At 34.4% G+C, this 11,368-nt stretch overlaps 1 protein-coding gene across 1 annotated transcript; it reads left to right on the forward strand.

Annotated features, from left to right (window-relative positions):
• Positions 1-1,234: 1,234 nt before the first annotated feature.
• On the forward strand, positions 1,235-10,497 carry nsun4 (NOP2/Sun RNA methyltransferase 4). Its single transcript, NM_001008649.1, is given in 7 exon segments — positions 1,235-1,341; positions 1,421-1,791; positions 4,442-4,596; positions 4,698-4,858; positions 7,400-7,524; positions 10,051-10,326; positions 10,328-10,497. Coding segments are annotated over 5 exon segments (983 nt in total). The 5' UTR covers positions 1,235-1,341; positions 1,421-1,525; the 3' UTR covers positions 10,328-10,497.
• The last annotated feature ends 871 nt before the right edge of the window (positions 10,498-11,368 follow it).

Here is an 11,368-nt window from a genome sequence, read left to right on the forward strand (position 1 = left end):
TTTTTCAGGTTTTTTATTTGTAATAAATTTGTAACAATTTCAAAAAATCTTTTTTTTCACATTGTCATTATGGAGTTTTGTGTGTAGAATTTTGAGGAAATAAATAGATTTAATCCATTTTGGACTAAGGCTGTAACATAAACAAATGTGGAAAAAGTGAAACGCTATGAATACTTTCCGAATGCACTGTAAGTAGGCTATGGTTTGGGTGATGTGAACCATGTCTGTTTTCAACCTTTTACAATATTTATGTATATTAAATATATTTTTTATGTATTTATTTAGTGTAGTATTTTTTTTTCTATTTAACCTCTAAATACAAAACAACATTTCTTTATTTTTAAAACATTTTCAGACTATTGTTCTACTAATAATGAATGGGTGGATTTTTTTTGTACTCAGGGCATGAAAATAAACTGATTGTTGTACCCATTCGTCATTATATTACTCATTATATTACTCAAGTAAATGTTATAATTTTTGTCAGAACATTTTGATGTTTGGTTAGCCAAAACAGCTAAGATGAGCTTATTTCTCCTACTTTTGTCTGACATTTATTTATTTATCTATTTATTATTTATGTATTTGGACGTTCTTTAATTAGCAATAGTTAAATACGTGATTTAGATTTTCCAACAGTTTGGTTAGGTTAAGAGTAGAAATAGACACTTGCCTTAATGAATGGAGTTGATGTTATTATTAAATAATGCATAATAAATTAAATGTTATTTTGCATCTTTTTAATGTCTGCCTGTATGGGTCAAATTGACATAAAATGTAGCAAATTATTGAAACTTTGTATGCATGTTCTTGACCCTAAATGAAAAAAGTAACAAAATACCAGACAGGCAGAATTGAACGGTAGCTAATACACATTAGTTACGCCTATTAAATGTTCATATTCAATCAGCAATACTTTCACTATACAATACAATACAATACTTTTGCCTACTTTTACAAATGCACTTTAAACTACAGCAAATACATAAGGTTATGATTTAACGTTAGTACAATTGAAAAAAGCATATAGAACAGAAATCACAAAGAAGAGCTAACAAGTGAAACCGTTAACAAACTTAATTTAACATGAAAAATGACGTTTGGTCATGTAATTAGTTAAATGATTCATTAGATGAATTTATAAGATCATGTTTTGATTTTGACTCCATTGTAATGTTTAAATAGTACAAATCTTTATAGTGGAACCAATGAGAAAAAACGACGGACGGTATTTGATGATACACAGACATGGCAGCGTACGTGTGCACGAGATTTTGTATAAACAAATTTAAAGACTCAGTTAGATTTATTCCGCGACGGTATCGAGTTAAAACAAAATGGGTAAGTAATAAGGTCACATGTATTAGTATTATAATCAAAATAACGTGAAATGTTCATATCGTCTCCTGTGTTCCAATAGGCAGCAACGAGGCCCAAGTTTCCAGCCACTGAACTTGCTCTGCACAGCTTTGACACAACATATAGTGTACAGTTCGGGGACTTGTGGCCCTCTATTCGTGTTGCCATGCTTTGTGAACAAAAATATGGAGCGCTAATAAACAGCTTCTATTCAGCATCTGGGGAAATCACAGATTTAGAAGCTGAAGGGTGTAGAGACTTCATAACTATTGACTGTTCTAGAAATGAGGTCCATAAGTCCTCACAGGACCCCACAACCCCTCACAACGATTCGACAGATCTGGAATCAGCTCCTCTTCAAACCAGTATAACTCCTGATATTAAATGTCTTGTTTTCCCCCGAGGAGACATATCTAGATTTAAGCCTGCAAGGTGAGGATTACAAAACGAATTTCTCCTTTCTTCTCTTTAGATGTTTATGTTTAGTGAGTTAAGAAGAGAAATCCTAATTGTTGTGTCTTCTTCACCTATTAAAACGTTATATTTGACCCGTAGCCAGAGGGGTTCGGGTGGTTCCAAAGACCCACCCCCCTTCTGACAAAGTCCAGAATTTGAGCTCATTTATCCAAGTTTTGACAGTATGCCATCATGACTTGTAAAAATAACCAATAGAAGAAGGCTTTAAGAAGAATAACCAATAAAGTAATCATCAAAAGAGGGCTTTTATTATTTAAATGGACAAATTTTGACTGAGGACATGAGCTGGCCAGTTTGTTATTCCCCTATAGGCTACAATTTCCAGTTTCAATGCGCATTTGTAAATAACCATAATTTTTTGTAAATAAAAATATTATGATAGCTCCTTGACAAAAATGTAGGAAGAATTTTGTTGCATCAAAAAGTGTGGTAATAACAATCTGACAAGCTAATTCAGCACAAACTATTGCTTAAAATATCTCTAAAATGCAGTATTTGAACCTTGAGTAACTGCAAATGGGTCCACTTTTTGAGAAAAAAGAACCACCATATTTTAATTAGCTGGCAACAGGTCTGTATATACATAGGAGAGAAAGCATTTGAAGGGGTTAAATGTTTTAGATAACATGATGATTAAATCTAAAAATATGTGTGAGATAAAAACGTACCCACTAAAATATGAAATATGTTTTTTATTTTTTAAAATATGATACAATCAACTTCTTGCTGACAAATAAGTAAAATCAAGTGATCCGAAGGATAGCGTAAATAAAATAAAAGTAAATAAATAAAAGTAAAATTATTAGGAGTCCTCTCTGTAAACAAATTTTTAAATTTATAATATGATCAAATAATTTGTTGGTATTTGATATGCGGTTTTGATATGTGAGATGTGAGATATTATTTTGGTTCTAAAAAAATAAATATGTATGTTTATATTTGTTTGTTTTGTTTTTTGTCTGTCTCCTGTAAATGTTGATGTTTGATAGTCAAAATGTATGATGGTCTTTTTCTTTTCTTTTTTAATATTGTAATGTACAAAGACCAAAAATGAACTTTTTATTGTTTTAATGCATACATAATGTGCTTTGCTTAATGGTTGTATTTTCATACTTTGATAATTATTATTTTTTCATTACTAAATTAAGTGTTGCAGTATTTACAAACCAGTTAATTGAGGGAAGTTGCTGATTTTAAAGATCATTCAGAATGCATAAGTAAATGATTAATAAACTAATCAGATTAGCACTTATAATTCGTATTATTCAGGCATATTAATAGTTAATTTGTATGTTAGTAAATGCTTTATTAACTCAACTCCATCCAATTTTGTCGCCTAATCTAAAGTGAAGACCATTCATGCTTTATAAATCCCTAATAAATGACAATTAAAGGCTCAGTTATATTCCACACAGGAAAATAAACAACTTTATTAATTTCTATTTATTTGAAGATGCACAAATACAACTGTATCAAATAAGAAATAAATCTTTGCAGTCTTGACTAAAATAAAAATTACTGTACATTGTTAAATAACATTGAAATGTTGTATCATAATATATTGTTCAATTATTGTTGTTGTTTTATCTAATTTTATGCTATTTTTTTACACTCAAGTTATTCAGCAATGTTTAAACATTACATAAATTTTACTTTTCAGATAAGATTGCAAAGGTTTATTTTTCATTTGATACTGAGCCTTTAATTGTTATTAGGGATTTATACAGCATAAATAGTCCTCACTTTAGATTAGGTCACAAAGCTAGATGAAGCTGAGTAAGTAAAGCACTTATTAACATACAAATGAACTATTATTGTATACCTTATTCATTCAACCATTCATATATTCATTCACTCATTTACTTATCGGCTTAATCCCTTTACTAATCTGGGGTTGCCACAGCGGAATGAACGGCCAACTCATTCAGCATATGTTTTATGCAGCGGATGCCCTTCTAGCAACAACCCATCACTGGGAATTACTCATATTCATTCCCATTCACACACATACACTAAGGAAAATTTTAGCTTACCTAGTTCACCTATAGCGAATATCTTTGGACTTGTGGGGGAAACCAGAGCACCCGGAGGAAACCCACGTGAACATGGGGAGAACATGCAATCTTCACACCGAAATGCCACCTGACTCAGTCGGGGCTCGAACCAGTGACCTTTTGCTGTGAGGCAATCATGCTCTATACCTGAACAATAATATGTAAATGTTTATTTGAATAGTTTATAAATCAGTTACTAACTCATTCTGGATGATCTTTAAAGACCTTGATTATTCTTAGTTACAAATAATTTGTAAATAATGCAATGCTGAATTTAGTTTTGAACAGTTCATCAGTAACAAAGTATGAAAAAACAACTATTAAGCACATTTTAAATGTGCTCATTCAATAAGTCAAGTTTACAGCGTTTGTATCTGCAGTTATAAACTGCCTACTAACACCTATTAATATAGAGTTGATGCTTAACAAACAATGAATTAACTATTAACGAAAGCTCAGTAGATGATTCATAGTGTGTAGTTATTATAGTGTTGCCAATGCTTCAACTTTTTTTTTTTTTCATCCTAAAACAATCTGTGCTATTAACACAGACCTGACAGCAGTGGTATTTTGGGCTATTATCTTCTGGATGCTGCTTCCGTGCTGCCTGTACTAGCGCTGGACGTCCGGCCTGGACAAACAGTGCTGGATCTGTGTGCGGCTCCTGGAGGAAAAACCCTTGCTCTGCTGCAGGCACATTCAGTCAGTACGTGAATCAAAAAATTGCTACAGCTTTCTAGAGGAAGAGATGCAAATCTGTACAAATAATGAAACGCATGTCTGTTTTTTTTTTTTGGCTCTTTTTAGATCACTTGTGGGCAAATGACTTATCAGTTTCCCGCACTGGTCGATTGCGCAAGATTCTTCAGAGCTACGTGCCTAAAGAGTTTCTGGATGAAGAAAATATTCACATCACTTGCATTGATGGTCGGGAGTTAGGGATGAGAGAGGAGAAGAGCTTTGATAGAGTAGGTATTGGTCAGAATGTCTGAAAATTAAGAAGAATTTTCAAGATAAGGCTCACTTTTTTTTTCAGTAGAACATCAGCTAAAGCTATGGACATTGGTTACTCATAAAATGCTAATTAACAGTTACAAGAAATTGAAGAGCGAAGATCTTTAAAGTCCCCATGAACCGGAAGCTGCAACCGTTTTTCTTTTCTTGTATTGTGACGCAGTTCCTAGAGAAACAGAATCTTAAATGAGAGAACAGTGGACTTGGCTTGTTTTTTCTACTGTGAGTTGAGTGGATCTAGTAAAAGAGGCATTTCTTTTTTTGCCTTTATTAAGTGGATAGGATAGTATTACAGACAGAAAGCGAAGTGGGAGAGAGAGTGGGGTTAGGGACGGGAAATGTCCTCGAGTCGGGATTTGAACTCGGGACACCCTGAAGTGCAACAACACCATATTTCGACGCACTAACCACTAGACTATTGCCATTTCTGTTTGTTCTTAAAACTGACAGTTGGAGCGATGTGATTAAATATGTTAGCCATGTCCAATTCCTAAGATGTATGTAATCTGACAAATTAAATGAAAAGAAAAACAGGAAGTGCTTTTTCAATTAAAAAATAGAAGAGCAAACAATTCTTGACACGCACAGATTGTTCAACACAAAACTAGCAACGTGAGCTAACAAAATCACATGGTTAGCTTTGATGTCATGGGGACTTTAAGACCTTTGTATTATTTTAGTACAGAAGGCCTCAATGTATTTTTACAAGCCAAAGGTAATCATTTTTGTTTTTTGCCTGTATATTTTATGTATTTTTTTTAGGCTTAATTTTTAGGTCCCAGCAGCTGTTTAGATGCATTTTATGAATCAGCAAGACCCATGGTCTACACCACCGGTGTCAGTTCCAGTTCCTGGAGGGCCGTAGCTCTGTACAGTTTAGTTAAAACCCTGCTTCAACATATTAAAGCTGGGGTCACACTGCACTTTTTATTCCATATACTTCCATTCATACGCACTTGAATGCGATAGACCAGAAACGCAAGCTCATGCAACAAGTTTCGCATTTTGCTACGTTCGAAGGTTCAAGCCTGGTGAAATCTGACACATGAAATTGCATCATGAAATTAGCATGAGACTATCGAAGACCAAAACATGACCTTTCTGGACAGAAATGTCATATATAGACCAATCGCTCGCTTTTTAAAATGTCTAACCATTTTGTTTAATACTGCCCCTTTTCACCGTGCTATACGACAGAATTTCACATGCTCAAAGTCTAGTGTGACCATGGCATTACCTGTAGGTTTCAAACAAGCCTGAAGGACTGAAGGAGAATTAGTTTGATCAGGTGTATTTAATTACAACTGAAAATAAACCATGCAGACCTGTGCTGTACACTTTTAGAAAACTTTTTTAAACAGTACCTATATAGGGTTATTCAGTTTGTAACAATAGCTGAACCATTTTTGGTGCTAAATAAAGCCTTTTTGATACGGTTCAGTAAAGAACCAGGCTTTGAAATTGGTATATAGAACTTTTAAAATATGATGATATTTTCATTAATAATAGTATAAAGGGTAAAATCCAAAAGCACATGGCAGTTGGGTGCTTTTGTTATTGATGTGAACTTAGCAAAAGCGGTAGTGCTCATACAACAATAATTAGCAAAATGCCTTAATCAATGGAAATTAATATTGGAAATTAAAAAATACACTAATGGGTAAAGCAAAAAACAACCAGGAAATGGACAAAGCAATGACCAAGTTCCAGTTCAACGTCTTCACAGTCCTCTATGAACCTTTTATGTGCATTTTAATAAAATTAAGTGTAGTTTTCTCTCTGCATGTGATGAGGTTATGATTTTACAACATCTGAAATACTCAAATGAGTTTGAAGTGTGTCTTTTGCATTTAAGTTAAAAGTAAATTTATGACAGCAAAAAGTAACAAAAATGGAGATTCAGAATGTGACCTTTACCGTTTTAAAATTAATAAGTTGTAGGATTTTTAAAAATATTTTAGCAATAGATTATGTATAAATAAGACAAATTAGTAGTAGGAAAATAGTTGCATTATGAAAGTTGTGGCTTACAACTAACATATTGTGAGTTCATTTATTGATGATAATACATAATTAATAATAGTTAAAAATCAATATAATAAATCGAATAAGTTTTGGGCTTGTCTTAAAAGCCTTGGTTGAGTATTTGTTTCTTGAGTGTTTAAAAATGTTGACACTTCAAACCATAAAAAAAAATTATAAATAAATGCAACACATGGCGAGAATCGGATATTTTGCTGGCCTTAACTTTTCATTTTTTAATACATTTTTGTGCTTTATATTTATATAAATAATACAGCATATGATATTTATGCATCTGTAATGTTACTTTGTGTTGTCATGCTTGCTATGTTATATTCTTGTATGAAAGGTGGGATGTTGCTGATTTTTTAAAAAACTACTTCTGCCCAGTATATTCTAACAGCACTAATGCTATTATAGTAAACAGTGAGAATTGTTCCATTACCCTTAGTTCATGTTTTATCTTCACACAGGTGCTGGTCGATGTTCCCTGCACAACAGACAGACACTCTGCAGTGGTGGAGGAGAACAATATATTTAAGAGGTCTAGGACCAAAGAGAGACAGAAGCTTCCACTCTTGCAAATCCAGCTTCTTGTGTAAGTTGATCTTCAAATGTGTGGAAAAAATACATTGAAAAGACAATAATTGATTTCATATATATACACACACCAGACATTTTATTAGGTGTGGGTATAGATATAAAGTGCTCCTCAGACGTATCCATTTTGGACCAGCAACTGTGTAAAAATTTAGTCACATCACATTTCTTCTCCTATTCTGTTGCTAGGGCTGCGTTCCACTCGACTTTTAGAACCTTTAGTGAACAAGGGAAGCTTATATGGACATACACTCAATCCATCAAATTTGACCCACGGAGTGAGTTGGCTTCATATGTCCACTTCAGCACCTACACTCACTGGCCACTTTATTAGGTACACCTGTCCAACTGCATGTTAATGCAAATTTTTAATCTGCCAATCACATCACAGCAACTCAATTCATCTAGGAATGTAGACATGGTCAAAAAGATCTGCTACAGTTTAAACTGAGCATCAGAATGGGAAAGAAAGGTGATTTAAGTGACTTTGAATGTGGCATGGTTGTTGGTGCCAGACAGGCTGGTCTGAGTATTTCAGAAACTGCTGATCTACTGGGAGTTTCACGCACAACCATTTCTAGTGTCGACAGACAATGGTCTGAAAAAGAGAAAATATCCAGTGAGTGGCAGTTCTTTGGGGGCAAATGCCTTATTGATGCCAGAGGTGAATGGCCAGACTGGTTCCAGCTGATAGAAAGGCAACAGTAACTCAAATAACTGCTTGTTACAACCAAGGTATGCAGAAAAGCATTTCTGAACAACATGTCAAACCTTGAGGCAGATGGGCTACAGCACCAGAAGACCACACCGGGTGGCACTATTGCCAGATAAGAACAGGAAACTGCGGCTACAATTTGCTCATCAAAATTGGACAATAGAAGATTGGAAAAATGTTGCCTGGTTGGACGAGTCTCGATTTCTGCTGCGACATTCAGATGCAAGTGTCAGAATTTGGCATCAACAACATGAAAACATGGATCCATCCTGCCTTGTATCAATGGTTCAGGCTGCTGGTGGTGGTGTACTTCCAGCAGGATTACGTCCCATGTTGTAAAGCATGAATCTTCTCAGACTGGTTTCTTGAACATGACAATTAGCTCACTGTATTACAATGTCCTCCATAGTCACCAGACCTCAAACCAACAGCACTGTTGGGATGTGGTGTACTGGGAGATTCCCACCATGGATGTGCAGCCGATAAATCTACAGGAACTGCGTGATGCTATCTCGTAAATGTGGACCAACATTTTTTGAAGAATATTTCCAGTACCTTGTTAAATCTATGCCATAAAGGCTTAAGGTAGTTCTGAAGGCAAAACGGTACTAATTAGGCATATCTAAAAAGTGTCCGGTGAGTGTACATGTCCCAGAATGTGATGTCACACATTCACACATGTTCTATTTAAACCTATTCAGATGTTTTGACAGTATTGGACAATTATGTAATGTAATCAATGACATGCATCCAAGGAAATGAGATGGAAGAAAGTTGGTAAATGAAGACATAAAAAAATGGACTGGAATCCAGACTGGCTCTGAACTTCAGCAGGTTTTTTAAACATGCTTGCATTAATTGAGCTGCTGTCATGTGATTGGCTGATTAGATATTTGCCTTAATGGTCAGTCAAACAGGTGGTAATAGTAATAAAGTGGTTGGTGAATGTATATTCCTGGCTAGCTTGACTTTTTAGAAGTGCTGGGCAAAAAATAATCATTATTAAACTCATCCAAAATAAGTTTGTTTTGATACAATTTAAGTGTGTGTACTGTGTATATTTATTATGTATATAAATACACATAGGCATGCATATATTAGAGAAAATGTTTATTTATTTTTAAAATATATATGTATATGATACTAGTTTTATGTAACATTTAAATACCTATGAAAAGATATTAATTCCTTTATTCATTTAATTATAAATTTTCTTTTCGGCTTAGTCCCTTTATTAATCTGGGGTCACCACAATGGAATGAACCGCTAACTTATCCAGCATTTGTTTTACGCTGCGGATGTCTTTCCAGCTGAAACCCATCAATGGGAATCATCCATACCTACTCATTCACACACATATATTACAGGCAATTTAGCTTATCCAATGCCAACTGACTCAGCTGAGGCTCAAACCAGCAACCTTCTTGCTGTGAGGCGATCGTCCTACTCACTGCGCCCCTGTGATGCCATGTAAAAGATTATTAAAATTATTATGAAATATTATTTAGTTTTGTTTCTATGTATGTGTATCACTTATACATAATAAATATATATATAATACACACACACACACACACACACACACACACACACACATATATATACATATGTGTGTGTGTGTGTGTGTTTGTGTGTGTGTATTATATATATATATATATATATATATATATATATATATATATATATATATATATATATATATATATATATATATATATATATATATATATATATATTGTATCAAAACAAATGCATGCTGCATTCTTCAAGACTTACTGAGAATAACCTGAAATTTCTTACTCTGTTCAGGACTGGCATCCAGGCTGCGCGGCAAGGAGGGCTGATAGTCTACTCTACGTGTTCCCTGTCCCAGCTGCAGAATGAGTGTGTGGTGCAACAGGCTATCAGTGTCGCTCAGGAAGAGTTGGGGATTACAGTGCAGGTTCAGGACCTCAGGTGGTTCACTCAGCGCTTTTCTGACACTTTCCACTTTGCGCCACAGTTAAGTGTCGGGGAACTGGTTTTACCACACCTGTGTGCCAACTTTGGACCAATTTATATGTGTAAATTACAAAGAATGAATTAGCAATTTTAAGATGAGCTCCGTTGTTGTTTTTTGCTGCCCCCTAGTGACCAGACATGGAACTTTCAAACGTTTTACTTCTTTAATGAAGAAAAAATAGCAAATGATGTGATCATTTTGTTAATTGTAAGTTATTATCAGTTATATATTAAACTTAGACATGATGCAAAAAATCTTACTTGTGTACTTTGGCAATCCAAAACCCATATGCTTGAGGTATGGGGATTTGTAATGTCAATGAAAGGGTTAGTTCACACAAAAGTAAAAATGTTGTTATTAATACTCACCCTCATGTTGTTTCAAACCCCTCAGACCTTCGTTCGTCCTCAGAACACAAATTAAGGTGTTTTAGATTAAATCTGAAAGCTCTTCCATCAACTATAGACAGCAATGCACCCAACTTGTTCAAAGTCTGAAAAATACGGAAAAAAAACTGACACAGAAGAAAAGAAACTGTTGAATAAAGTCATTATTTTTGTATTATGTTTTCACAAACGCATTATCATAGTTTCATCATATTTAAATAACATTTTAATATTTAAATAAAAAACTAAAAAAGGAATATTGTGAAGGAATTAGAACCTACCCAGTGTACAGTTGAAGATGTGTTTTCTTGACTGTAGTGTGACAGCATTGAAAGGTTTGCTTTGAAACCAAGTAAATGCACATGATATGATTCAGAAGTTCAGCAGGAAGCAATGAAAACAGAACACTGTTCATTGTATTTAACATGTTTGGCCAGTAGGGGGCGTCGACGCACTGTTATACAGCTGACTATTCGAGGTTAAACGTAGGCACATTTTAAACAGTCTGCAGGATTCATGGTATAGACCAGGGGTCACCAATCTCGTTCCTGCAGGGTTTAGCTCCAACTTGCCTCAACACACCTGCCTGGATGTTTCAAGTATACCTAGTAAGACCTTGATTAGCTTGTTCAGGTGTGTTTGATTAGGGTTGGAGCTAAAATCTGCAGGACACCTAACCTCCAGGAACAAGTTTAGACCAACATACCATGTCTTCTTTTATGCAGAAGCATAAAAGTAT

Source organism: Danio rerio, chromosome 2 (assembly GCF_052040795.2).
Source record: "Danio rerio strain M-AB ecotype USA chromosome 2, GRCz13ab, whole genome shotgun sequence".
Taxonomy (NCBI): domain Eukaryota; kingdom Metazoa; phylum Chordata; class Actinopteri; order Cypriniformes; family Danionidae; genus Danio; species Danio rerio.